The sequence below is a fragment of the Bradysia coprophila genome, assembly GCF_014529535.1.
Source record: "Bradysia coprophila strain Holo2 chromosome IV unlocalized genomic scaffold, BU_Bcop_v1 contig_81, whole genome shotgun sequence".
NCBI classification, from domain to species: domain Eukaryota; kingdom Metazoa; phylum Arthropoda; class Insecta; order Diptera; family Sciaridae; genus Bradysia; species Bradysia coprophila.
In genome coordinates, this window is record NW_023503375.1 from 3204434 (window position 1) to 3232137 (window position 27704).

At 37.2% G+C, this 27704-nt stretch overlaps 6 protein-coding genes and 1 long non-coding RNA gene across 13 annotated transcripts; 3 read left to right on the plus strand and 4 right to left on the minus strand.

The window, feature by feature from the left end:
* Nucleotides 1–3916: 3916 nt before the first annotated feature.
* Nucleotides 3917–5844, minus strand: LOC119072443. 2 transcript variants are annotated; one of them, XM_037177660.1, is made up of 7 exons: nucleotides 5360–5844; nucleotides 5084–5293; nucleotides 4754–5027; nucleotides 4662–4689; nucleotides 4501–4606; nucleotides 4118–4444; nucleotides 3917–4057 (listed from the first exon to the last, which is right to left on the minus strand). In XM_037177660.1, exons 1-7 carry the CDS (start codon nucleotides 5778–5780, stop codon nucleotides 4023–4025), a joined length of 1401 nt encoding a protein of 466 aa, XP_037033555.1. In that variant the 5' UTR covers nucleotides 5781–5844; the 3' UTR covers nucleotides 3917–4022. The 2 variants fall into 2 exon arrangements, with proteins under 2 accessions (XP_037033555.1, XP_037033553.1); XM_037177658.1 differs by having other exon boundaries at nucleotides 4662–4695.
* Nucleotides 5845–6839: 995 nt separating this feature from the next.
* LOC119072444 lies at nucleotides 6840–7776 on the plus strand. The gene is made up of 2 exons (XM_037177661.1): nucleotides 6840–7382; nucleotides 7455–7776. The coding sequence occupies exons 1-2, from the start codon at nucleotides 6959–6961 to the stop codon at nucleotides 7625–7627; spliced, it is 597 nt and encodes a 198-aa protein (XP_037033556.1). The 5' UTR covers nucleotides 6840–6958; the 3' UTR covers nucleotides 7628–7776.
* Nucleotides 7777–8629: 853 nt separating this feature from the next.
* LOC119072445 (zinc finger protein 569-like) lies at nucleotides 8630–12239 on the minus strand. Its single transcript, XM_037177662.1, has 7 exons — nucleotides 11837–12239; nucleotides 11544–11772; nucleotides 11166–11298; nucleotides 10992–11084; nucleotides 9653–10924; nucleotides 9194–9580; nucleotides 8630–9134 (listed from the first exon to the last, which is right to left on the minus strand). The coding sequence occupies exons 1-7, from the start codon at nucleotides 12024–12026 to the stop codon at nucleotides 8688–8690; spliced, it is 2751 nt and encodes a 916-aa protein (XP_037033557.1). The 5' UTR covers nucleotides 12027–12239; the 3' UTR covers nucleotides 8630–8687.
* Nucleotides 12240–14648: 2409 nt separating this feature from the next.
* Nucleotides 14649–16976, plus strand: LOC119072447 (uncharacterized protein DDB_G0286299-like). Of its 4 annotated transcripts, none has more exons than XM_037177667.1 (5): nucleotides 14649–14796; nucleotides 15307–15848; nucleotides 15914–16057; nucleotides 16301–16737; nucleotides 16801–16976. In XM_037177667.1, the coding sequence occupies exons 2-5, from the start codon at nucleotides 15336–15338 to the stop codon at nucleotides 16826–16828; spliced, it is 1122 nt and encodes a 373-aa protein (XP_037033562.1). In that variant the 5' UTR covers nucleotides 14649–14796; nucleotides 15307–15335; the 3' UTR covers nucleotides 16829–16976. The 4 variants fall into 4 exon arrangements, with proteins under 4 accessions (XP_037033562.1, XP_037033563.1, XP_037033564.1 ...); XM_037177668.1 differs by having other exon boundaries at nucleotides 14758–14868; XM_037177669.1 differs by having other exon boundaries at nucleotides 14788–14923.
* Nucleotides 16977–16979: 3 nt separating this feature from the next.
* LOC119072446 (ornithine aminotransferase, mitochondrial) lies at nucleotides 16980–23620 on the minus strand. 3 transcript variants are annotated; one of them, XM_037177665.1, is made up of 6 exons: nucleotides 22963–23620; nucleotides 19072–19247; nucleotides 18868–19006; nucleotides 18197–18506; nucleotides 17240–17744; nucleotides 16980–17171 (listed from the first exon to the last, which is right to left on the minus strand). In XM_037177665.1, the coding sequence occupies exons 2-6, from the start codon at nucleotides 19244–19246 to the stop codon at nucleotides 16999–17001; spliced, it is 1302 nt and encodes a 433-aa protein (XP_037033560.1). In that variant the 5' UTR covers nucleotide 19247; nucleotides 22963–23620; the 3' UTR covers nucleotides 16980–16998. The 3 variants fall into 3 exon arrangements, with proteins under 3 accessions (XP_037033560.1, XP_037033561.1, XP_037033558.1); XM_037177666.1 differs by lacking the exon at nucleotides 22963–23620 and adding an exon at nucleotides 20735–20853; XM_037177663.1 differs by lacking the exon at nucleotides 22963–23620 and having other exon boundaries at nucleotides 19072–19728.
* Nucleotides 23369–23831, plus strand: LOC119072449. The gene is made up of 2 exons (XR_005086867.1): nucleotides 23369–23513; nucleotides 23578–23831. It is a non-coding gene; the product is annotated as an uncharacterized LOC119072449 (long non-coding RNA).
* Nucleotides 23832–24991: 1160 nt separating this feature from the next.
* On the minus strand, nucleotides 24992–26994 carry LOC119072450 (protein disulfide-isomerase-like). The gene is made up of 3 exons (XM_037177671.1): nucleotides 26583–26994; nucleotides 25482–26514; nucleotides 24992–25411 (listed from the first exon to the last, which is right to left on the minus strand). The coding sequence occupies exons 1-3, from the start codon at nucleotides 26797–26799 to the stop codon at nucleotides 25027–25029; spliced, it is 1635 nt and encodes a 544-aa protein (XP_037033566.1). The 5' UTR covers nucleotides 26800–26994; the 3' UTR covers nucleotides 24992–25026.
* Between the last annotated feature and the right edge of the window lie 710 nt (nucleotides 26995–27704).

Below are 27704 nucleotides of genomic sequence, written 5' to 3' on the forward strand. Positions count from 1 at the left end.
GTGTCTTTGGAAATTCGACATATTTCAAGGCCTTTACAACTCGGAAAGTTTCGTGAACTTTACAACTCCTAAAGTTCTGTCTAATTTTGTTATTTTTTTATGAATTGCGGAAGATGGTAATAAGCGATTGTCTACAGCTAAAAATTCTGGTCGTTTGAATGAGCTAACTTCATTATAAACACAATATGTAATCCATCCTATGAAAGAGTTTCATAATTAGTAAGTGGATAAATGTATTACATAGACACAAATGTAAGTTGAGCGTTAGTGTGTCAGCTATTAACCTATCCGACGAACAAGGCTTCACCATAAAAAAACTTATAAAAAAAAGCCTTCACTAATGTCTCACTTTTTCAATAACTTCAACTAGTACGATTACAACGAGACACAATATAGAAGACCAGAGCAGACATTAGACCCAACTAAAAAAGCTAATTAAGTCAGAGCACATTCTGGGTAATCTGCAGTCTTTGCAGATGACGTGATACCAAACCTAACACTTAGAAGAGTTTGCTTCGGTTCTGCCTTCATTTTTGCCTTCTCTATTTGCTTCTACGGCAAAAGTCTAGTTCACCGGCACCCCCTAAAAGTGACTTTTGACTGTTCCAATGTGTGAAAAATGACTCAAAAACAAATAATCAGATAAAAAACAAGCGCGGAAAAACAAAAATAAAAAAAAATTTGACATTTTTTTGAAAAAAAAAATCGACTTAGCCACAGCACACCATCGACTCTCCCCTTGACCCCCCTATGCGGGGGCTGCCGCCCCTCGACCCCGCTTTTTTATTTTTCAATATGTTTCACGGCCTGCGGCGCTAACTCTCACTTCAATATAATATAAATCTCGTTTCAACCTTACAATCAAGTATTATAGACTTTTCCCATACGAATATACTCGATATATACGAATATACTCGATATATACGAATATGCTCAATATATACGAATATGCTCAATATATACGAATATGCTTGATATATACGAATATGCTCGATATATACTAATATGCTCGATATATACGAATATGCTCGATATATACTAATATGCTCGATATATACTAATATCCTCAATATATACGAATATGCTCGATATATACGAATATGCTCGATATATACGAATATGCTCGATATATACGAATATGCTCGATATATACGAATATGCTCGATATATACGAATATTATCGATATATACTAATATTGTCGATATATACAAATATGCTCGATATATACGAATATGCTCGATATATACGAATATGCTCGATATATACGAATATGCTCGATATATACGAATATGCTCGATATATACGAATATGCTCAATATATGCGAATATGCTCGATATATACAAATATGCTCGATATATACAAATATGCTCGATATATACTAATATGCTCGATATATACTAATATGCTCGATATATACGAATATACTCAATATATACGAATATGCTCGATATATACGAATATGCTCGATATATACATATATGCTCGATATATACTAATATGCTCGATATATACTAATATGCTCGATATATACTAATATGCTCGATATATACGAATATGTTCGATATATACAAATATGCTCGATATATACGAATATGCTCGATATATACTAATATGCTCGATATATACTAATATCCTCAATATATACGAATATGCTCGATATATACGAATATGCTCGATATATACGAATATGCTCGATATATACAAATATGCTCGATATATACAAATATGCTCGATATATACGAATATGCTCGATATATACGAATATGCTCTATATATACGAATATGCTCGATATATACAAATATGCTTGATATATACAAATATGCTCGATATATACAAATATGCTCAATATATACGAATATGCTCGATATATACGAATATGCTCGATATATACGAATATGCTCGATATATACGAATATGCTCGATATATACAAATATGCTCGATATATACAAATATGCTCGATATATACGAATATGCTCGATATATACGAATATGCTCGATATATACGAATATGCTCTATATATACGAATATGCTCGATATATACAAATATGCTTGATATATACAAATATGCTCGATATATACAAATATGCTCAATATATACGAATATGCTCGATATATACGAATATGCTCCATATATACGAATATGCTCGATATATACGAATATGCTCGATATATACAAATATGCTCGATATATACAAATATGCTCGATATATACGAATATGCTCGATATATACGAATATGCTCGATATATACGAATATGCTCTATATATACGAATATGCTCGATATATACAAATATGCTCGATATATACAAATATGCTCGATATATACAAATATGCTCGATATATACAAATATGTTCGATATATACGAATATGCTCGATATATACGAATATGCTCTATATATACGAATATGCTCGATATATACAAATATGCTTGATATATACAAATATGCTCGATATATACGAATATGCTCAATATATACGAATATGCTCGATATATACGAATATGCTCGATATATACGATATCGAATATGCTCGATATATACGAATATGCTCGATATATACAAATATGCTCGATATATACAAATATGCTCGATATATACGAATATGCTCGATATATACGAATATGCTCGATATATACGAATATGCTCGATATATACGAATATGCTCTATATATACGAATATGCTCGATATATACAAATATGCTCGATATATACAAATATGCTCGATATATACAAATATGTTCGATATATACGAATATGCTCGATATATACGAATATGCTCTATATATACGAATATGCTCGATATATACAAATATGCTTGATATATACAAATATGCTCGATATATACAAATATGTTCAATATATACGAATATGCTCGATATATACGAATATGCTCGATATATACGAATATGCTCGATATATACGAATATGCTCGATATATACAAATATGCTCGATATATACAAATATGCTCGATATATACGAATATGCTCGATATATACGAATATGCTCGATATATACGAATATGCTCGATATATACGAATATGCTCGATATATACGAATATGCTCAATATATGCGAATATGCTCGATATATACGAATATGCTCGATATATACGAATATGCTCGATATATACATATATGCTCGATATATACTAATATGCTCGATATATACTAATATGCTCGATATATACGAATATGCTCGATATATACGAATATGCTCGATATATACGAATATACTCGATATGGATGAATATACTCGATATGGATGAATATACTCGATATATACGAATATACTCGATATGGATCAATATGCTCGATATATACAAATATACGTGACACAATTTTTTTTTTTCAAAAAATTTCAAATTTTTTTTTTGTTATTTTTGTTTTCCGCGCTTGTTTTTTAGCTGATTTTCATTTTTCAGTCATTTTTAACTCATTGGAACAGTCAAAAGTTACTTTTAGCGAGTGCCGGTGAACTAGACTTTAGCCGCATATTCTTGTGATTGAAAACTTATAAATCGAATTTCCACACAATCTATATCAGACTTATGATCCACTTACAGTTGGCGAGCAATCACTAGAAAGATTCAGGATTTAAAAGTTTGTATTACAGTTAGAGCAGTCCACAAATGAACAAATTTGATTTTTGTTTATAAAAGTCAGAAACGATTTAATCTAGCCGGAAGGGCAGTTCTTGTTTAAAGATGCAATCTTTCCTTCGAAATTAAGTTTTCTCGGGTTCGGGTCGAGAGGTAAATGACCTTTTGGATTAAATATGATTATTTTGAAGTGATTTTCGCCTCGGTTTGTGTCATTTGAATTTTATCTTTTGAAAAGCTGCACTTGAAGGGAAACTACGTATGATTTTTCATTGCTAAAAAACCAAACTACAATGTTCTACAAACATTTCCTTTGAATTTTTCTTACTTTATTTGGTATAACAAGAAACGTGCATCTCTTCTTCGATTTGCAACACAAAATTATTGATCAATTTTGGAGAATCAGTGTCGTTCTCGATTTATTTACTTGGGTTGTTACAGGGATCTCTCAGCTCTGTTTGTGGAGAGACACTAATTGACTTTAAATTTCTCAGTAAATTGAAACAAAAATCACCTGTATACGACCTCGACTGCTGTGCCACTAAAATTTCTCTTTGAAGTTCAATCATTTTATCAGGATCCACTTCAAGCACACGCCGGAAACCGCGAAGCCATCTCTCCCGACGGTGAGTGTCGCTCATTTCAAATTGAAATCTAACACTGATTGTCGATTCAGAATCACTGACTTCATGCCATCGCCACAGCAATCCTTCCAATAAATCTTCGTCGATGATACTGATTTCGGATTGGTTTTGCGCTTTAGATGTAAATATAGAAGCGTTCGATGGATTCGGTGGAAAACGGAGATGTTGCGTGGAACAGGGAAACATTTTTACGATTTCTAAATGAGGTCAATTTTTGAGACGAGACACCTTTGAGACTGAGCAAATATGTCACCTGTCAGTGTAAACCTTTCCTTTGCATTTATCGCTTGAAGTGTGCTGGTCGGGCAACCACCATTTCTGCAAATATAGTCTTCGATCTGCTCTTCGGTGGGATGAATCTAAATAAGACAAAGTAACGAAAGCGAATCGTAAAATGACGACAGCGCCCCTTACCCATCCGTACGGAATATCGTCGTCATGACTGTAACTTAATGTTAAAATGAAAATCATCATCTGACTGTTTCTGTTGAACTTCGAATACGCACCTGTGACGCATGTTAGTGCTGCCTTTCATTCTCTCCCGAATAATCTTCAACTTATCACGATACCGCAAACTGTTGTCGTTTAAAATATTTTCAATGAAGCGAGGCGTATCGGGTAAAGTGTCGCTGATTCGAGCAGATTTTTCCTCTTGTACTAAGGACCAAACATTTCGTGTACGTTGAATGAATTTGTCTCTGTTTTCGGTTGGTATCGAGTTCGGTATATATGATGTTGAACTAGATACAGGCGGCTCAATTTTGCAAAGACTTCGTTTGTCTAGAATTTGATTACAACATTCTTAACGCTGGAGTTATATGCAGCACTTAGCATACCAAACGATATTCTCTGAACAGAAGTTATAATCAGTTCGACGGATTGGAACACACTTTCAGCAATTTGTCCGTTTTGTTCATTTCTACCCTTCAAGGTCTTTCTCAGCATAAAGTTAAGTCGATTGGCAAAGGCATCCAACATTCTTAGAGTTTTGTAAGCTTCAGTTTCGTATTTGATTTGTCTTGTCGGAATTTTGTTCAGGTATTGATCTTAAAAATGAACGGAAATTTCTAGAAAAATTCAGATATCCGAATGTGATAAGGTACTCAACGAACCAACGTCCTGGATTTTCTTTTTCAATATTAACATGCACTTTACTATGATCAATGCAATTTCGTTGTACATGCGACTTATTGCCGTGGTTTTTCTGATCGTGCCTTCATTTCCCGCAGAATTCAATACAATCGTATTCATTAGTTGCTTGACTGAATTCACGACCACACTTTCCATGAACAGCAAATTGTTGGTCTCTACCGTTTTCAAGACAATGTTCGACAAAACGTTTCGAATTTCCTTAAAATTTTGGAACTGTTGCTGGTATCTCAAATAATTCGCATAGTCGTCATTCTGATACATCAGATTGAGTACGGACAGACAAGTATTTTCGATTTCCTGTGTCGCCACTCTCCAATAGTCCAACGTGTGCCTCTGTTTATTGGACAGTTTCGACAGAAAAATGTTCGTTTTTCTGTTCATTTTGAATTTTAAAATTTTAACAAAATTTGCATTATGTGCTGAGGGATGTGAAAGTTCTTGTCATAAATTGATTCGTTGACTGCTGCGTTACAATTTTCGTAGTTCGTGTAATGAAAATGAAATACTGTTCTAGATTCCCTTTTGTGCCAGAACGACTAGAACTTTTAACCTGTCGATAACGACGACAAAAATAATGACAAGATCTTGGTAATATGGTCCTTTATACAGTAAAATACATGTTAAAAAAATTGAAGTACAAGATTTGAAATTGACAGATTAAAAATAGTTTGAATCCTTGCTGTGTGTAAAAGGTTAATCTTATGATTTTCTATTATGGGATCGTTACGTTATTTTAAAGATTTATCGACATCCCCTCCCCCTCGTCACGCAAGAAGAGACAAAATGGACCAAAATTTGTTAGAAACATCACGTTTTCTTCAAGGCTCTATACTTGGTTTTCTTGAGTCTATGAGCGTGACATCATTTTTTACAATGAAAGTAGATAAGTAATTTGCACTAGAAATGAGTTCGTTTGAGGTGGCGCCATGCAAATTCGTATGTGCTCCGGCTAGAACAAATTTGAACGTTTGGCCATACCTATCTATTTACTTTCATTGATTTTTATAGTAACCGTTCATGTGACACACGAGCTTCATAAGTATTCACCAGATTCACATGAGAAAATGAATCGCTGGTTAAGGTCGTGTCATTAGAAGACTCTGAACATTATGAAGCAGTAGAGGCTTACGGTTTAATTGTGTCGAGCAATAATTATTATTGAGGTTGTCGAAAAGAAGAAAAACAAATTAATGGACGTCCCATGCTCTACTAGTTACAACTCATCTATAGTTTCGACTATAGTTAACTAAGTTTTTAGTCATTTAAAGTTGTGAGCCAAATCGGAGCTCTCAACAAAACTATTAAGTGCGTCTTCACGATTTTTTAATTCTAATTCATTGGCTTACTTCCATGATAGTAACGAGTCGTCATTAGTACATCTTTTACTTCTTCTGGTTGCAGCATTACTTTCGTTCAACTACTTCAACATACTGCTCAAAACCAAGTAATCGATCACCGCCTATTCATTCATTAAACATGACACTGTGGCTGGTTAAATTCTTGAGCGTACCGAAATATTTTGTTTATTTCTTAATCATTTTTAAATTATTTGGTCAGCAATGAGTGAAATAAAGAAACATACCACCGTCCGTCCACTATCGAAACAACAGAAAAACGCTTTTGATTATTGGAACGGTGCGACAAATCAATTAGAAAAAACAAGTCTATCGGTTTTGGATCTCTTTCGCCGGAACAATGATGGCAAAAATTTTACCATTTATCAGAATCAGTATGAAGACTTTAAACGGATGCGTAACACTCTTATCCAAGATGTGACCAATGCAATTCAGTCAAACAATTTGAAGCATATGGAAGGCGTTATAACCGATGCTATGAAAAAATTGAAAGACAAAGTTTATCTTCATCATGCCACTCAATCGGAAACAAATGAGTTGAGAAGCTCATTGAGCGAAGAATACGATGAGGCCCTGATGGCATTAAAACACTGCATGGAACAAGTCCGGAAAAAGTTGCAGGTCGTCGGTGTGTTTTCATTTAAATGCTAGTCATTCAACAACAAAAATCCGTTTAACAATAAATCGTTTACAACCCCAGATAAGTGTCTAAATCGATTGTCGGTGGAAATGACGTTGTTAAGCGCAATTGGCAAAGAACTTCGAAGCTTGATGAAAGCTACGGTTGAAGCTAAAAAAGAGAGACGCGAGAATGTAGCTAGTACCGTTATTGCACTGGCCCCTGAAGTTATGTCCTACATTCAAACGCAATAAAAGATCTCGCAGCTCATTACAATGTATAAGATAAGTGGAAAATACGATATTGGTGCCATACGCCTAGACACCGAATTTACATGTGCAACAGCCAGTTCTCCGGTGCCACTCATTTTCAACAATTATGTCAATAAATTACTTCTGCTACACATGGCTATTGTAAGTCGTCTCACTTCACACATACTTTGCATTGAGGTACACAAGACTCCTTTTTGGCAAAGGTCCATTTGTCTTACGTTTCACATCTTTGTTAATTTCACATTAGAAAATGTAGATTCCGTCGAGTCTGAGCCGAAGATCAACAAAAATCTAGATTTTGAAATGTTAAACCATCGAAGCGTCGATCGAAACAATCTAAAAGGCCGCTGTAAACTTTCAACCATCACTTCCATTTGTGTCGTACATTGTACATATAGTGCATTGTATGACTGTGTGAGTGGCCTCAGTGTTTGGTTACACGATGATGGCCAGTACCTTTTAGAAGTGGCTAGACATGTGTTATCAATGATGCTCGAATTCACAAAAAGAAGAAAATAATTCGTAGCTGCATGCACCCCGTGCACCTCAAGAACCATTTGTTTCCTTGTCATATATGCATGAGCCAAGATAGCACACAGTCAAAGAAAATGTTGCCATTGGATGTACCTCAAGACTTTCGTTTTGCTTCATTTGATAAAATTGATGGAATCCTGACCTGGTCATAACTATTGCTATATATTTGTCAATGGCTCGACTGAAGATCATGAAGCTGTAGGCATTACAACACAGATTATGCCCATGTTATGGCATGACAGTGGACGAAGGAGTATTGTTAACAGACTTCGACAACAGACAAGTTATTCATGACTCTGGCACAAGAACTTAGTCTTGTTTAATTAGGAGGCATAACAACAATCAATGAGTGAGTGAGGATTTATTTCATTTTTCTATTTGATGAATGATGAACAGGCGCATAACTCGACTAAAAAGTTGCATTGGCCAAACATAAGAGATTTGTTGAAAAAAAAAAACATTTTTATTGACAAAGTAAGTTACGTATCATCGTAACGCATCCAACAAATTAAGTCTCAAGATCCACATTCATCGCCTCCACACCATCGGATACGTTGATCGTTTCGTTCATTTTCTCGGGCCACAAAAATTTACTTCTCTTCATGTGCAAATTCAAATGGATTCTGCGATGACTGCGCAGATGGTTCAACAACTCGTACTCCTTTTCACAAAAGCTGCACTTGAACATGCTATGGATGCCGTGGCTGCGGAGATGAAGTGTTAAATCCTCTTCTAGAGCAAATTTCTTCGGACAGTGGTTGCACAGAAATTTCTCGACCAGAGTGGCCACCAAATGCGTCTTTTTGTGTGTGTTCAACGAACTCTGTTGATTATACGATTTTCCACAGTGGCAGACGTATGGCTTGGCACCGGTATGTATCTTTATGTGCTTATGCAAGTTGCTAATGTCGGCAAATCGTGACGGACACAAGGTGCACGGATAAGGTCTTTCACCCTGTAAGTAAAGAAGAGAGTTAGTGATGGAACTCTCAAAGGAATTGGGCGAAGATTTACGTTATGTTTACGCATATGGTATCTCAGGTCGTGCTTCAAAAGGAATTCTTTGTCGCATATTTCGCATTTGAATTTGTCGACCAATTCGCTCTTCATGTGCCGCATTTCATGAATCTTCAAATTGCCCACGATCGTAAATTGACGGCTACAGTAACAGCAACTGAACTGCGGTTTCATGTGGATTTTCTTGTGATTGTACAATCGTCCTTGGGATTTGAAGTAGTTGTTGCACACGTCACATTTGAAGGGCTTTGAGTCGGTATGGCTCAGTTGATGTTGCTGCAAAGAGTTCTTATTGGGAAATCCTCGCCCACACACTTCGCAATTGTAATTGTAGGAATTGTCATGACGGTTCATGTGTTGGCGGAGCGTTTCTTTCGAACGGAACTGCAAAGTAAAACGAGGACAATTGAGTTCACTTACGTGATTTCAAGAGACACGAAATGATTTAATGTTTACCGTTTTGCTGCACACATCGCATACGAATGGTCGGAGGCCCGAATGCTTGGTCATATGATAGTCGAAAGACGTTTTGTTCCGGTAGCTGATGCCATTATTGCAGATCGTACATTTGAAGGAGCTGTCATTTTTTCGCGAACAACTCGGATTCTCTTTGGCATGTTTGATTAGCTCGAGTATATTGGAGCACTTGCTGTGACAAGTTGGACAGTCGAACGTGTTGCGATGGATTTGTTCATGCATTATCAGGCTGGCCCAGGTTTTCAATTCTTTCGGGCAATAGGAACACTTATACAGAGCCGATCTTTCGTCACTGCTCAACAATGATCGATCTTTCGTGGCCGGAGTTTGTTTGACATTGTCTTCTGTCGCATCAATGCTTTCATTCAGCGGAACGCTAGGTACAATTTCCTCACTTTTAATTTTAGCTGACGTGATTGCTGGATACTGTAGTCGTTCGACAAGGACCACAGGAAACGCCGATTCGATGATATGTTTGAATTGTTCCATTGGCTTTCGTGTACGGTGGCTGGATCTAGCTTTACCACTATGTTTCGCATCAATACGTTGGATGAGTGGCTTTTCATCTTCTGAATCAGAAGTGGCAGATTGAGCAGCCACATCGAAATTGGAATGATTGGAAGAGTCATCGTAGTCTTGGTCGGTGAACATCAAATCGCCGGGCTCCACTTTGATCGAAACACTGATAAACGGAATGCTGGCGGTTGTGTCATCAATACCGTTGAGCTCTTCTTTGATTTCAGTTTTAACATCGTTGTCCAGCAATGGGGAAATTTCATAAAATTCACACCGAGACACAGAGTCTGTGACGTCGTCTAATGTAGTGTCTTCATTGGAGCTTTTCTTTTGACTGTCATCGATTGTCATTTCTTTGACTGGGCGCCGTTTAGTTCTGGTTGTCGATCGTTTCATTGATGGTACTTCCGACGATTTTGGTGGTGATGGCCGTTTATTGTGCTGTTGCCTCTTCTTCAAGACAATGCTTTCCAACATATTTTCATCACCATTGACCGATACGAGACAAGTCGGTTCGTCCGGGTCGATATCAGCTGTTCTAAACACCTGCACCGATTTATTGCCAGCTGTTTTCAAATCGTGGATCCGCATGTGAGACTTCAAGTAGCAATGTTCCACGAACTCATCATCACAGATGCTGCACCGAAACTTTCTATTCTCGCCGTGTACTCTCAAATGTACAATCAATTCCTCATTCAAACCGAATCGTTTCCCGCAGTGTTGGCATTCATGGGGCTGAGGAATGAGAAAAAATTGTATTTTAATTGGCCCAGCGTTGAAGAGGAAAAAGCTGCGGGAATACCTTGAAAGTGACATGGGTTCTCTTGTGGCATGTTAGTGAACTCTTCTGATTGAAAGTCTTATCGCACAGGTCGCATTGAAATGGCTTCTCACCCTGAATTTTACAAATGATGGTTAGATCGGCTACGCAGTGTGCAGTGCGCACACAAGTATTTGGTAAGAGTAGAGCACTTACCGAGTGAATTCTGAAATGTTTCCTCAAATTGCTTTTGTCAGCAAATGCAGAATCACATGCCGAGCATTTAAAGGGTCGATCACCGTTGTGAGTCCTCATATGGTACTTGAGCAAGCATTTCTGAGAGAAAATTCTAAAAAAAAAACAAAAATTCCGTGACGATTGGTGTTGGTTGCGTGTCGCATGTAAGGCTCTGAAGAGGCATAATTCAAGTCTTGGTCGTCCTGAACATGGTATGTCTCGCAGTCGACATCAGTGATATCATAGATTCTTCAATCTATTCCGTTGGTCTCCACCAAGACGATTGAGTTAATTTTGCTTGACTTGAATGAAACCTGTTCCGAGCCTTGCTGCACAATGTTGAATAGTTGATCTAACCTTGGACACAGATCACAGTGATACTGTTTCAACGACTTGGTGTGTCTCTTTTCATGCAGTCGTAAGTTTCCAATTTTATTGAAATCCTTTCCGCAATATGAACATTTGAACACCAGTCCTTTGTGCACTTTCATGTGCTCCTTCATATTCCCACTAGTTTTGAACCAAACATCGCATAGCTGACATTTGAACTTTTTATTCGAATGCACCACATTGTGAGCCGTCAGCGCTAAAAATAAATGGGAATATTTAGCAAAACACGTCTTGTCAACAGGGACACAAGTGAAACGAACCTGACACCGTCTCGAAACGTTTCTTGCAGATGTAACATTTCAGTACTCCATCTGACTGATGGATTATCTTGTGTGAATCCAGATTTTCTTGTGAGCCGAAACGAACAGCACAGACTGCACACTGAAATGGTCTTTTATGCTCGTCGGTACTTATGTTGACCATAGTCGATTCGAATGTTGGGTCTTCCATCTTTTCTTTCGTTGGTCGTAAAATGATTAAACGTCGGGGCTGTGCCGGACACTGCTTCGCGAATAGCGAAAACTTAAAATGGAAATTACAAACAAAACATCAAGTGCAACACTGAACACACAAGCATTTTGTTTATGCTTATCAGATCATTATTATTGACAGCGAAAAATTGTGTTCGACAGGTTCCTGCGGTTCGTGCAAAAATATATTGGAATGAAAAATGTCAAAACACAATAAACGTTCACTTTTTGCATTCACTCCAAGTGTGTGGTACCATAAGTCATCATCAGTGTCATCAGTGTACATGGACTGATGAGAACAAGAGAATGAATCAACATTGAAATCCAACTAAATCTCTCTACGCCTTCACTCCTCATATTAGATATTTACCAAAGCCACCATTAATTGTGGAAATATTACAAATTTTAAATGTGGGGACTAACACATTTAAAATTTGTAATATTTAGTATTTGGGGAGACCAGTACATACCTAAATAATGAGAAGGCGCTGGTAGACAGCTTTATTCACGCCGTGAGTATGCCTATTTTGAATTTCAAGTAAACGAGTCGATGAAAAAGTGAACCGAAAAATTCATTTCAACGCTTCCTTGTATGAAAATGACGCCGCGTTAGAAACACTTGCGGGAGAAAGATTTTGAATTTCGACCACACTTACGGCGTGAATTTCTGCCTTACTCCAACGTCTGACATGTATGTCGAACTGATGTTGGGACCACATTTCGTCGTACAACTATCCTCTCTAGGTATAATTACTCTAAGTTTTGAGCATAAAAAAAAATTCAGTGAAATCAGCAATTTTAGTCGTATTCTCTACAGGCTTTTCAGTTTTTCCACAATAACTTCTGAGCCGTATGGCCGATTAACTTCATGTTGAGCTCAAAATTCATTACTTTTTACTACCTTTCAGGGTCAAAAAATCAAATTGTATCAAAATCGGCTCAAATGTCTTACAAATGTTGTTTTAAAAAAAATGTTTTTTCAGTATTTCGACAATATCTTCCGAACCATATAACCGATTGACTTTACATCGGGCTCAAAATTCATAACTTCTCACTGCCTTTAAAGGCAGAAAAAAGTTTATCAGTAGTTTCTGAGATATCGGAGATACGCCCGCCCTTTAGTTATGTTGCCAACGATGTATAGGTTTGTTTCAAGGCCATTCGAATTGTCAATTTACTGTCAAATTTCCTCCATAAAGACATAACCTCATCAATGTTTATATGAAAGCCAATCTCTGTGGATGAAATCGTGTTCGTTCGACCAGTGAAAATGCGTGTTTACAGTTACTTGGAACAAACCTATGGCTTTATTCCGCGCGCTTTCTTAGAACGTAAGTTACGTTAGACATATATTCTGTCAATAGAATAGATTTACGTCACAAGGACTGAAGTCCGAATGTACTTTTCCGTGTGACGCATCAAGTTTTGTAGGCCTGTAATTACTTTCGGTTCTCTCAGCAGGCCTACAATAGTTATTTGTGTATCTGTTTTAGGCAATTTTTTAGGCTACATGCGAAAGTGCCTAAAATCAATCGTCCAAAACAGATACTTAAAAAAAATTCATGTAAGCGGTCGAAAACCAGAGAAAAATCTCAAAACTCCCTTATTTTCGGCCCCAACACATGAAAACGTACTTTATATGCTTCCTACTGCGGGACGAAAGAAAAAAAAAATAAACCCACGGGCCAAAAGTGACAGATATTTTTCTGTCACTTTTGGCCCTTGGGCTTACATTTTTCAAATTTCGTCCCCAGTAGGCAGAATATAAAACTTAATACATAACTCTTTCGACCTCCTCAATCGATACTTAAATAACTATTGTATGCTTGCTAAGAGGACCGAAAGTAAAGCTGTCAATTCGCGGGGCGAAAGCTCTCGCTTTCGCCCCTTGAATTGACATTTCTTTACTTTCGGTCCTCTAAGCAAGCATACAAAACTTAATACGTAACTCTTTTGCCCTACTCAATCGATACGTAAATAACTATTGTGTTTGCTTATCTACCCTATGTTATATCGATGGTGATGGTTGCTACTGGTCAGCAGTGGGTTTTGATTTTTATTTTACAAGTCGGTATACATACATAGGTATATTATACCCCCTTAAACTAAACATTTTGTGAACGTAATCATGAAAATTCAATACCTGTAAAAAAATTCTTCTTCGAGATCAAAACATATACTTTTGTGTCGGGCCGAAAATGAGGGAATTTTGAGACTTTTCTCTGGTTTTCGACCCCTTACATGAAAATTTTTTTGAGTATCTGTTTTGGACGATTGATTTTAGGCACTTTCGCATGTAGCCCTCACTTCGTTCGGGCTCTAATTCGCGAAATTGCCTAAAATCAAACGTCCAAAACAGATACACCAATAACTATTTCGCAACCAGCGGCGAAAAGTAGGACTTTCCATCGCCATTATTGCGAAAAACATTGTATACAACTCAATAATAATCATGCTTTTATCAATAATCGCTCAAGCACTTCTTAGGCGCACTCAGCCTTATTGTACATTACTCGAGAAAAAAAAATGGAAACATTATTGAATATTGGATTTCGCCTCGATTGAACAGACACTACACAAAACCCCGAATTTTTTCTTCATATCTGAAAATTTAAACCAGAATCATATTGGATTGTTCTAGTACATCTAGTACATTTAACGCATTGGATCCAAAATATTTCTTTTGATATGCAACGCAACGCACCATCAGTCATTGTAGAGTGGAGTCCCGCCATATTTTCAGTCGTAAGGTATAATGTCAATCAATTTTTTTATGTTTGTTTGATAATAGAGATTTGGTAGCAATAACAAAAACCTTCGATGTACTGTAAATTTACGCTATTTTTCAAACGATAAAAACCGATATCCGTACTATGGGTCCATTCGAATGATTCTTTTATAACTGTTTCTGGTTACATTAGTTGGCAAAACAATTGATGAAAAAGAAAAACAAAAACAAAATTTTATACTCGAACAGAATGTCGAACCTAAATAACTTTTTAAACCGACTGTTCACAGTTATGTTGAAATCATTAAAATGAAACACTTCCCTTGCGGTGCGTGTACTTGATTCCCATCGACTTCCTTTAAGATTTTGATTCTTTAGTATTGCCAATGTTTGTCTGTAAATAGAAGCTGAACTCAGTTCAGTGAACTGCCACCTTTCAATGCATGCAACCGGCCATACAATTCTGAGTTATCTATGTGTTGTCTGTATTTCCCTACGTCTACAAAGCCAATAACATTTTATCAAATTTTAGATTCATTGAAAAGCACATAACGCAGCACAATGGTCGGTCGCAAGAAGCGTAAAGACGAAGCTAGTAGTAGCAGTGACAGTGACGATGAAGTCCTGTCGAAAATTAAGAAGACGAACGTCAGCAAGAAGAATGGGGGCAGATCGAACAATAAGCGGTCATCTGTCAAAACTAAAGCCAGAGCCAATAAGACATCTGACGAAGAGTCAGATTCCGAGCAGGCTAATGATTCGGAATCGCAGGACGAAATTGAAAAGTCGAAGCAGAAAAATGGAAAAAGAGAGAGCGGACGCTCCATAAAAAGTTCGGTGAAACCAGTTAATCGACCGAAACGGAATGCAGAGACCACTAAAGAGACCAGCAAAAAACGACCTGAAACCGATGAGGATGAATCATCCGAAGAGTCTTCGCAAGAAAACAATCGATCAAATGTAAGCGAAAAAGCTGGTCGGAACGAATCGCAGACGAAGCGATCACCGGAGAAACGTGAAACGAAGCCGACAAAAGTGTCAGCCAAGAAAGAGAAGGAAGAAGAGGAATATGAGGTGACGTTGAAATTGATTTTGAATGACTCGTTCGATTTCTATGTTTGAACCATTCGGTTTACCAGGTTGAAGAGATCATTGACTACAAAATCGAAGACAAGACGAAATTTTTCTTGGTTCGATGGAAAGGATACGACTCTGGCTCCGACAGTTGGGTGTCCCGAAGAGATCTGCACTGTACGGGACTCATTGCACAATTCTACGAGAAGGTGAGTCCGATGAGAACACTTATTTGACTACTAGAGATCGAGATCGCTGGATTTCTCCAAACTTTCGTTTTGAAAACTATTGGAATTGTTCATTGAACAATGTCCAAATCTGATAGACAATCAGTCAAACCTTCCATGAGCATGAACTCTAATCGATAGACTTGCCCTATTAGTCGCATGATTGACTCAACAATTCTACGTCTTCACCACCCGATTAAGTTCCGATTTTCCTTGCTTTTCAAGCGTCCCGAGGCCAGCTTCTCCACACATAAACGTCGAAAGAAACGAGATTTATTCCCAGGCCAGAAAAGACAAAAGAAACCAGTCCAACCGGTACAGAGACAACTCAAAATCGATGAGCAGCCCGACTACGATTCAGAAGCTTTCGACGAAAATCAAGAATGGAAAGTGGAAAAAATTATCGACGTTCGGTATCACCGCGACAAAAAGCGAGACTTTCTCATTCGCTGGGAAGGTTTCTCATGGAGATCCGATTCGTGGGAACCGGAAGAAAATCTCGACTGCAAAGAGCTCATCAAGAAGTTTACGGCCAAATTGGAACTGATTGCCAACGCAACAGTCAAAGACTTACGACCGGTTCGTAAGCAAACACAGCGCTACACACTGATGGATGTAACCAAAGGTCGTCGGCTGTCGAAACGTTTCGATGGACGCCAGCGGTGAGTACTGACCACTCATTCATTTCCAACGAAATCGTTCTAATTGAATCATGCTAATTTCAGAGCTTCCTACTACGACTGCGATGAATAAAAAACAAGTTTTTGGAATCATCGTTCCCGCACAAGCCATTAAAATGAATTAAATCTTTCCTTTGGTAATGTAAAACATTTTGATTCATTTGGGATCAATAGTTGACTGTAGTCGCATGAAATTTGGAATAATAAAAAGTAAGGAACTGCAAGTCGATTGGTGGTTTCAATTCATTTATTGGCAGCAAATTCTAAAATTGTTTTCTTAATAATATCAATACAATCGTCCAGCTGTTGCTCATTAATCACTAGTGGCGGCGCAAAACGGATAATATCACCGTGCGTTGGTTTGGCTAAAAGACCATTTTCCTTCAACTTAATGCAAAGCTCCCATGCGTCGAAATCTGAAAGAACAAAAGGAAAACTTTGTCTCACCTCCGCTCCATTTCCGATAAAAATTCATTTCGCTCACCTTTATTGATAACGATCGCATTGAGCAAACCCTTGCCCCGTACAATACTAACAATATCCTTCGGTAATTTTCCCAATTCGGAACGAAGCTTCTGTCCCATCTTCTCGGCATTATCTGCTAAATTTCCTTTGATCAATACATCCAAAGCAGCCAGCGCCACCTTACAGCCCAACGGATTTCCTCCATACGTACTGCCATGCTCGCCCGGCTTTATGGTCATCATAATGTCATCGTCACACAATACTGCTGCTACCGGATACATGCCGCCCGATAATGCTTTGCCCAATATCAAAACGTCCGGCCGAACATTCTCATGATCGCATGCCAACATTTTCCCGGTGCGTGCCAATCCAGTTTGCACCTCATCGGCGATGAATAACACATTGTATTGGGTGCACAGTCGTCGCACTTCTTTCAAATATCCGTCGTTGGGCACTACCACTCCAGCCTCGCCTTGAATTGGTTCCACCATGAATGCACAGACAGTTGGATCTTTTAGGCGAGCCTGCAATAACACAAAATATTCGATTTAGCTGTGAAGCTACGTGTACATCAAAATCGTATTGGGAAATCGTTACTCAGACTCAACGCCATCACGAGTGGACAAAACTGGATGTAACAAACTAATTGCAGTCGGTCTCGTGAGACTTCTTGAACCATTTAGTGGACAAAACTGGATGAACCAGAATTAGTAAAAGTCAGTCTCGTGAGATTAACACAACGAAACTGCATAGAACAGGAAATGTGGCTCAACAGTGACTCGTATAACATGTGATAACACACATCAACGTATATGTGTGCGATACGAGTCTAGTACATAGTAGCTGACCGCCGATGTTATAGTCGTTATCAACTGGTGCAAAAAAAAACGCTTCCAGTCAACGAATGTTATCATTTTGCTTAACGGTTGAAGTAATTTAGATTTCGAAATATCAAAAAACGTGTTCCAAGCCTTACCTCCAATGCCGTCAAATCGTTATATGGAATCAACGAAAATCCCGGCATAAATGGACCAAATCGATCGTAGCTGCTCGGATCTGTGGAACTGGAAATAGCCGACAGTGTTCGGCCCCAGAAGTTTCCTTCAGCAAAGACGATCTGTGCCTGATTCTTCGGGATCTTTTTCACATCGTATCCCCAACGACGTGCCAATTTACAAGCGGTTTCGCCACCTTCCACACCAGTGTTCATAGGTAATACTTTATCGTAGCCGAATAGGTTTGTGATGAACTGTTCGTATTCACCCAGCACGTCTGAGTAGAATGCTCTGTGGAAGGAAATTTTGGTAAAAAATTTGTATTTTCAAGCTTGGACATAATTGGGAAGAGCCAATGTTGGAAACACACGAGGCATTGATTCGTGAAACGTGGTTCGATCAAATTTTTCTTTGTTACTGTTTCGTTAAGCGTCAAAGAATAAAGAGAATTTTGAACGAAAAACGTTTTCGATGCCTCGTAGTGTGTTTCCAGCATTTTGCTACTCGTAGCGTTTCTGTGAATAGAAATTTGCGTATACAGGTAAACGTTTTCCTGCTTAAAGACTCGCTATATCGCTGAAACTATTCACCCTACGAATATTCACAGCCTAAATTGCCTACGAGAACCATCTAATTTACAAAAGTATTTTACCTTGAAGTCAATGATAATGTTTGAGCTTGGTCAGTCAGAGCGTCAATGATATCTGGATGGCAATGTCCTTGATTAACTGCACTATATGCACTGAGAAAATCATAATACCGTTTTCCTTCCACATCCCACAAAAACACTCCTGTAATATTACCAAATGCGCCGGATCAGCAATTTGAACAAAATTTCCCTCCCATCCATTCTTACCTTTTCCTTTACATAATGCAACTGGAAGCGGATGGTAGTTGTGAGCGCCATATTTGTCTTCTCTGTCGAAAATCATTTGTGACGTAAGTTTCGGTTTTGCATCCACATCCACTTTAGCCTTGCCGACGGGCTCTCCATTTGCTACCCGTGGATCCACTTGAGTTGACATAACCATTCTAGATAGACCATGATTATTGGTCAGATAATTCTTTAGCATCAGACATTGAGATTTATTTAATTTTCGCACAAGGGCTGCCATCGTAGCAAATTTTAAAATCGGGAATTTCGAATCACAAAATAATTTCAATAAATGACACACACAGTGAGCTAGCAACGCACGATTTATTATATTTGTTTCGATAAGAATTTTTCCACTGATAAATGTTTAAAAACACAAACAATTCTATCAATAAAGGAGCTGAGTAAACGTTTACAAATTTTATGTTTCTCACAGAAAGTTCGGACAGTATATGAATACGAACTGTGGTGAGCTGCTCTTTTATGTGAAAAACGTTACAACCATAAATTGGTGATAACAAAGATCCATAGATTTTTTGTCGATTATTTCACTTATAATGAGTGACCTTTGTCATGGATAATGAACAGAGGGTAGATTTCTTCGAAGAAATTAAGTTTGTGATATTCTTTGTTTGCGATGACTCAATCTGTACCATAACCACGTAATGTAAACTAATCAGTACAGTAGAACATTTGTATGTACCACGGAAGAGTAAAATAAACTTTACTCTGCCGTGTATGTACCGATTCGATTGCGAGTTGAACGTAGGCATAGGCATGTTCACTGAAAACTATCAATCAATGATAAAATTACCAAATTATCGATGCAGTCGAATGTTTTATCGATAATCGATAAATATCGACCGATGATAGAATTATCGATCAATATTTATCGAATTATCTGTCGATATTTACCGATGATCAGCAGATATTCATCGATCAACAATCTCATAGCTTTACAGTCTCATCGATTATCGATAAAAGCATTCGATTGCATCGATTAATCGGAAATATCGACAATCGATTCTAAGGAAACAATCAATATTTTATCATACGATCGATTGAATTATCGAACTTGGGCACAAATAACACTCTTCAGAACAGATAATCTGTCCCTTCTTGACAAACTGAGGTGTGTTTTTGCAAGAAGCCCTTGGGTGATTATGGATACATTGCTGTCCGTGCTTAGGGTATCGTTTCGGCGGCCAATGAGATAATAGACTATAATGTCATTGTCGGCGGCAAACATAATATCAAGACATTAGATAATGAATGAATGAAGAGCCTGATAGTTGTGGTTGTGGATATATGTATCATATGGTAGTTTGTAAACTTCGATTACTAATAATTACTTAGAAAAATAATTATTTAATTACGCTCGTGTTCGTCGTGCTTTCCAAGAATCACGCGTAGCGTATGGTTGTGCCGAACTGGATAACTTAGGGGTATTTACTCGAATATCGAAACAAATTACATGGCAAACAAAACACCGAAGCTAAGCCTCTGTGAGCTAAACGTAACCGTATTCGAAAAGCTACATGAGGAATGTCTCACATCTGAAGCGGAATTAATTTTCCTTTCCGTTTGGAATTGCAACTAGAAACGCTACTAATTCGAATTAACTTACAGTGTTATGGATACTTACAATTCTAGAGGAATTCACAATAAATCAACAATCTCAAAGCTTTGCAGTCTCACTGAGAATGAAATATTAAAGTCCGTGATCTTCAATTTTCAATGGGAATTCGAATTTGTGCTTAAAATAGTTCGTTATTAAAATAGCCACAAACTCATTCGGTGTATAGCGAAAAGACTGTTAGCGAGTCAATGTGCTACACGATCGTGACTATAATATTCTTCTCTTGAACGATAAACATGGTCAGCTCATTCAATTAAATATACAAAAAAATTGCTCGCCAGGGTTTGTTATAAAACTATGAAAACCCAGTTCACAAAAGTAAACCTATTCGCAATATCTGTTGGTATTTTCGAGTTGTTAGGGTGAAACATGCTTTTTTGCCAATTCAACTCAACAAGTAGTCCCTATACATTGACGTCGAACACAATATCTGCTTACTCTGCTGTATGTATTTTGTCTGTGACGAACAGTTTCGGTTTGTTCTCTATTCTATTTATAATTTCGGATTTCCTATTGGATCAGTAGGTAACTGATGGCTAATTTTTAAAAGATTCTGATTACAAAAGGAAAGTAGATTACTCATAGAGTTACACTAGACAGTATTGACAGTATTATGCCGAATGTACTGAAAAGAAACGAATGCAAGACGATGTGTCATTGCAGTGTTCCTAATGAGGTACTTTCCTCCCAAACATTACTTTTCACAACGCAGGCGAGAAAATGATAGTTTTCTCTTCTGACCTGAAATTTCGAAGGGCTTTATTGTGAAAAAAGTCCGCAGAACTTAAATGTTAATTTTTGGCGAGATATTCTTACAATCGTTTTTTCACAGTGAAGCCATAATTAAAGATGAGCCGGTTATACGAAAAACCGAGATTTTTGGTTCAGTTTTATCCAAATCGAAAAATTCGGTTCGGTTAAAAATTGAATTAACCTGTCACATACGGCTATTCATCTGTTATCGATAACGACGACAAAAATAATGACAAACTCTGGGTAATATGGTCCTTTATATAGTAAAATGCATGTTAAAAAAATTGAAGTACAAGATTTGAAATCAACAGACTAAAAATACTATGATCGATGGAATCAATAGACCCAATAACAATACTGTCGGCTGTAACAGGTTTAAATAATGTCTTGGCCAAAAATTGACTACGAAATTGCACTTTCTTGAGTATTTCTGATCTAAATATATCCTACCCCACTTAACCACCCGAGCATTCTAAATGTGTTAGCCTTTGTTGCACATCGACATCCACTAAATGTGTAAAACCTCTTTCAGGATATTCTACTACTTGAAATATTATCGCTATGACCCGAATTTTTTTTTGCAGTGAGACATGGCTAAGTCATTTATCATCGATGGCAACGAAATGCTCAAGGTAATGTTGTCTCACAATTCTATAAGTTACGTTGACTAGTCTTATGTAGCAAAGTGTTTTGCTAAAATTAACGAAATAAAAGATTTTGTATACGAAACACTATGGCATACTTGGCGCAAGAAGTAGCAGACCTAATGATGCGCTTGAAATTTATATAAACAAGAAAATCAATCAATTCACATCTCACTTGACCTATTGATCTATAAACGGCACATCGTTCAATAACCTCAATATTACACTGCTAATGAATGGAATATTCGTTAGAAATTTTAAGGACGATAGAGATGGTAGATTGTTGGTTTTCTGAGTCTTAACGAATTTATTCCATAAAAAAAATTATTTTGATTTTTCAACTGCAAATCAAACGCTGACGTAATTTGTATTCATAATTACGAACGCAATTTTCCTATCGAAAAATTCCGCTAACTTACGTGCCAAGTCAAATAACTTATTAACTGTGGAATACACAGTGTGTAAATCACACATAAATTTCTATATAAAAAAACGTTTTCATAAGAAGAGTGTGTTAACACTTAATGCGTTAAATGCGAAACACGGGATTATCATACCATACAATCTATTGAAACACAAATCGTCTGACCGATGCCTGACCTATCTAATGGTATAAACGTGAAACTATAAATAGAACAGTAGATTACTACGCACTATAAACAACTCGTTCGTTGAAAGTTGAAACTATATCAAAGTTATTCGATCGAATTAATGACTTTATGTATAATTTTCCGAATGTAAACTCACTGTTTTGCACTATATTTCAATCTGATTCTAGCTATGCACAACAGCACAATCTTAAGTCATAATATCCACTTCCACTTCCTGTATACTCACTTTAAATATTTTTGTTAATTGATCCTTAATCGATTTATTAAAATTAAATTAAAATGTTTTAAGTAGAAATATTAGAAACGGTTTGATAGTTGCTCGCTGCTCTTCGTTACAGACTTCTCCGGTGAATTAAACCAATTCTTCTTCTTCATTTCCTTTTATATCTTCTTGCCGTTTATTTTTCAAACAGTGGAATTTTTCGAACCTAAACCATAAGGGTAATAATCCACTTTATTTATACAATATTGCCATATACATAATGTGTAGTATACAATTTGCGCCATACATTTGTTTATTTAAAACAAATCTCGTGCTCTAAAAACTTATTTCAAAATATACTTTCAACGATACTATAAATAGCAACAACTTTTTTTATTTAATATACGTAATCAATCCGTCGATTTCAAACGTTTTTTTTTGTCGTTGTCGTTGTCATTATGAATCTTTATCACCGGGGGGTGTCAGCTCGGTCCACTTGATCATACTCGCGTGCCAATTTTATTTGCGAATCAACAATTTAAACGGCCACTTCTTTATACGAATGTTATGAATTGGTGATAAGTGTATTTATTTTGAAAATTTTCCATTGGCGCGACTAATAGAAATGGAATATTTCAGGGTAGTAGCTCGGTCCACTTCGTTCTGCACATGTCAGTATCCAAGCGTTTACTGGTTGGATGTTGATTTTATTATGTAAATTGGTGATTAGTCTCGTGAATTTGAATCAAATGGTGCTGAGTGTGTTATTAATTATAATATATGCGCGGTGATATTATTGAATTGTTCGGTTTTTATTATTTTGGTGATGTATTTTGAACAATTTTTTTTAATTATATTCAGTTCATTAAACGGTATGTGATGCGTTGACTTTATGGATGATTTTTCAACTTAGAAACAATCTTCTTCTGGAAAAATCTTTAAATTTTTTAGGTCAATAGTTCAGTTCTTATCGTAAAAGTTACAAGTATGAGTTTTCCAGGTAATTATCAATCAAAACCTTAGTTGTCCACGCACTTACGCCGTCCAGCTCCAAGTTTACGATCAAACAATGGAAACTCCACCCACTTTCCATTGTTAAAAAGTAAACTGAGAGCTAAACGGTGGAAGAACGATTACAACTTTAACCACTGCCGTGATAAGCTAAAACACTGTACCGCATTGTTTGTGTGCTTTGAAGAGCTTTCGAAAGAGCTTGAGCCTCTTCTGGATTCCATTCGATAACTTAATTATACAAAAAAAGCTTAAAGCTCTTGAAAGCTCTTTAAAATCAATGACACAAATTCGATACGGTGTTTTGGATTAACATGCCATTACAAGGCATCTAAGTCAAAAGACAGTTTTCCTGACTGCAAACCACGACATGGTAGAGTAAAACAGGCAGCAGAATTCATTTGATGAGGGACTTTTCACAGTCACAGCAAGGAATCCAGAAGATTACTAAAGTATCTATTACTTCATTTGTTCTAAGAATGTCCAGGACATTGATTTGAAATTTTTTCACTTCATTTTCATTACAATATTAGACCGCATTTAATGCGGCATTAGTCAGTGTTCTTGTCATAGCCTGTTTTCTGTAATATTTCCAAAAAGTATAGTTATTTACGTATCTGTTGTGGACGGTAGATTTTAGGAAATTTCACTAGTTGCAGTCCGAACGAAGTTAGACAGTTAAAAATGCCAATTGGATGTTATCACACTTCCTGTGGTATTATCTCCTAGCCTTTGTCTTCGATTTAAAAAATTTTTTACAGTCGTTTTACCTCATTGAAGTGCATTTTGGCTTAAGTATTATCTGGTCTTAATTTAGAGAATAAAGTTTTGAGGTTAAAATGAAAGAATGTCTTTTGATAAGCTCATCAGTTAAGGGACGTGACCCACCCATAAGGTAGGACCTAGTTACAATAACTCGTACTCTTTGATTATACCATTCAGTTGTCCCACAATTTTTATATTTGTCGCACTTAGTTAATAGAAAGACTTCAGTTGAATTATGAGCTGTGTGTATATTATGCAAAAGAGGAAATACCATCTCAACGGAATCAATTTATTGTAGAATATTGTATCAACTCAAAGTTCATCTTTGTCTTCCCGTTCATCTTCTTCAAACTTGTACTCATCTTCCTCCGGCTCATCGTCCACATCTTCCGACGTCTCCACACCTTCGGACTCATCTTCATCCTCCGTTTCCTTTACATCTACCGGTGTGATCTCTTCTCCGCCACTCTCTATGAATTTGACAAAAGCGTCCACCGATAGCTTGCCAGCGTAATACGAAACTTCATTGTCACCCTTTTTGTACAGTCTCAATGTGGGATAGGTGTCGACTTTCGGTTGTTCCGGATCGAGTTCATTTGCAGTTGCGTCAAATTTGGCGATGACAACCGTTTCAGAGTCTTTGTATTTTTCACCAAGTTCGTCAAAGATCGGTGCCAATTTTTTGGAGTCATCAGACCTGGTGGATGAAGGCAAAAGGATGTAAATCCACACTGCTAATTAACTCAGAGGAAAACTAATGAGCTTACCATGGCGAGTAAAATGAGACGAATACGTCTTTTTCAGCATCGAAAGCGACTTCATCGAAATTATTTCCGACAAGTGTTTTGACTGGAGTTTTGTCCCAATCCTCAGGAAGCTTTTCACTAAGAACTTCAACCTTCAATTTACCATCGATACCATCTTGAATGAATGACCTAATGCTTTCGGGCGACAGATCATCATCCTTTTGTCTATACTTTTTGTTGGCACCGTTCGCAAAAAGAACCATTCGTATGGTTGGAACTGTTTCTTTGTTGATATTGAAGAAATCCAAAATTCGTTGATGGTCTGCTACATCCGTATCGAGAGCAATAAATAATATTTTGCCTCTGTACTGCTCAGCCGTCTCTCTAAGTGGTTGAACATATTCTTCCATGTGTCCAGCCTCCTTCGACACGAACATCAATACGTGACTCCTGATAACACTAAATACAATGTGAGTTAACTTGCTATTGAAATCAATAATCAATGGAGCTGCGTATACTGCCACAAATTTCTGAATTTCCTGTTCCGTCAACTCTCCATCAAAAATTGCTTTGCCCTCGTCGAAATTCTTAAACAAAATGATGGAACCGGATTTCGCTTCGTATTTCTTATAAACGTCTTGGTTCTTGGTAATTGCCGCCCGGTAATCGTCAATAGAATCAGCCGCTCTCAGGAATGCCTTTGCTTCTTCAGACTCATAATCGTTGAAAAAGCCAAAAACTGCCACGCTTTGGCTCTTAATAAATTCTTCAGCGTCTTCTATACTTTTAATGTCGATGGCAGACGGACCAGTTTTTTTATTTAACCAATCGACAATCTTGCTAATCGTTTTTGGGCCCCAGAATTCGGTATGTGAACCACGTCTGAATAATTTCAAAGTTGGATATCCTCGCACACCATATTCTTCGGTGTATTTGGAGTCTTTCGTCGCGTCGACCTTCACCACTTTAATTGGCGAGCTTTTCTCTTCCAATTCATTAGCTAGCTTTGCGTAGTCGGGTGCGAATGATTTACAGTGTCCACACCATGGAGCGTCTGTATGAGAACAATATTTCGGTTAGGAGGAAAATCCTAACGGACCTTGATGGATTTGTGAAACTTACAAAATTCGACAAGAACAAATTCATTTTCCTTAATGAATTCTTCGAAATTTTCTGCTGATAGTATCGCGACTCCATCGTCTTCCCAATCGTCAACCTCTTCTTCCTGTGTTCCGGTTCCTTCTGTTTCATTTGCTTCGCCTGATCCTGATTCTACTTCATCTTCACTATAAACTGCAACAGTTGCCAATAATAAAACTAATAGAGTTAACCACCGCATTCTGAATAACTTAAGTCTTTTATCACAATAGAGCTAAAAGCCTACAAGGTGAAGTGTTTCGATACGGCCGAATTGTGCCAATGAACTAACGAAAATGATTGAAAAAATACCGTCGATAATATTTCCACCTACAGCCTAATCGCAGTCCACGGTAAGCGAAGAAATAATAAATCGTGTGAAATGTTGATTGGCTGAAAGATGACCACGAAGTGTATACACTCAGATTTTTGCTGAGATTATCTTATCAGAATTTAGCAAATTTTAGAGATTTACCCGGTATGGGCTAAATTACGTGTTTCTTAAGTAGATCTGTTTGCTTGCATAATTCTCTCGTCTTCGATAGGATACATACAAGGGCCGTAACGACTGCGCAGCAGATTTCAACGAGATACTTTACGGTAACTCGCTAGCTCGTCTACCAAAGTACTTAGCATAGTGGTAGAATATTGTGTTAGTTCAATGCACTTCAAGAATGAGTGGTACTCTAAATAGAGTACTGAAACTGGACAGTGTATCATACAAACGTAAAACACTGTAAAAAGTGCATTAATTCAAATAGTTGAAACAGTGTGAACAGTGTACACTGTCGTGACATACCACTCTATTTCTATTAGTATGCTCTGTTTTCACGCATTTCTCTACAGGTTTGATTCTCACATGTTGTTTTTCATGTGTCGGGGCCGAAAATGAGGGAGTTTTGAGATTTTTCTCTGGTTTTCGACCCCTTACATGAAAAATTTTTTGAGTATCTGTTTTGGACGAATGATTTTAGGCACTTTCGCATGTAGCCCTCACTTCGTTCGGGCTACAACAAGCGAAATTGCCTAAAAACAATCGTCCAAAACAGATACACAAATAACTATTACATCACTTGCAATAGGACTTACATCAATTGTTTGAACCCT

Coding starts and splice junctions, on each gene's coding strand:
- LOC119072450 (XM_037177671.1), bottom strand. CDS start 26,799: ATGCGGTGGTTAACTCTATTAGTTTTATTATTGGCAACTGTTGCAGTT. Junction 26,515..26,582: donor ATTTGTTCTTGTCGAATTTT/GTAAGTTTCACA, acceptor GTTCTCATACAG/ACGCTCCATGGTGTGGACAC. Junction 25,412..25,481: donor GTCTCATTTTACTCGCCATG/GTAAGCTCATTA, acceptor TTCATCCACCAG/GTCTGATGACTCCAAAAAAT.
- LOC119072443 (XM_037177658.1), bottom strand. CDS start 5,780: ATGAACAGAAAAACGAACATTTTTCTGTCGAAACTGTCCAATAAACAG. Junction 5,294..5,359: donor AAAGAAAATCCAGGACGTTG/GTTCGTTGAGTA, acceptor TTCATTTTTAAG/ATCAATACCTGAACAAAATT. Junction 4,696..4,753: donor AGCACTAACATGCGTCACAG/GTGCGTATTCGA, acceptor TTTAACATTAAG/TTACAGTCATGACGACGATA.
- LOC119072444 (XM_037177661.1), top strand. CDS start 6,959: ATGAGTGAAATAAAGAAACATACCACCGTCCGTCCACTATCGAAACAA. Junction 7,383..7,454: donor GAAAAAGTTGCAGGTCGTCG/GTGTGTTTTCAT, acceptor TTACAACCCCAG/ATAAGTGTCTAAATCGATTG.
- LOC119072446 (XM_037177663.1), bottom strand. CDS start 19,330: ATGGCAGCCCTTGTGCGAAAATTAAATAAATCTCAATGTCTGATGCTA. Junction 18,507..18,867: donor ACATTATCATTGACTTCAAG/GTAAAATACTTT, acceptor TTCCTTCCACAG/AGCATTCTACTCAGACGTGC. Junction 17,745..18,196: donor ACGATTTGACGGCATTGGAG/GTAAGGCTTGGA, acceptor GTGTTATTGCAG/GCTCGCCTAAAAGATCCAAC.
- LOC119072445 (XM_037177662.1), bottom strand. CDS start 12,026: ATGGAAGACCCAACATTCGAATCGACTATGGTCAACATAAGTACCGAC. Junction 11,299..11,543: donor CACTGTGATCTGTGTCCAAG/GTTAGATCAACT, acceptor TTTTTTTTTTAG/AATTTTCTCTCAGAAATGCT. Junction 11,085..11,165: donor AACATTTCAGAATTCACTCG/GTAAGTGCTCTA, acceptor TGTAAAATTCAG/GGTGAGAAGCCATTTCAATG.
- LOC119072447 (XM_037177667.1), top strand. CDS start 15,336: ATGGTCGGTCGCAAGAAGCGTAAAGACGAAGCTAGTAGTAGCAGTGAC. Junction 16,058..16,300: donor TTGCACAATTCTACGAGAAG/GTGAGTCCGATG, acceptor TTGCTTTTCAAG/CGTCCCGAGGCCAGCTTCTC. Junction 16,738..16,800: donor CGTTTCGATGGACGCCAGCG/GTGAGTACTGAC, acceptor TGCTAATTTCAG/AGCTTCCTACTACGACTGCG.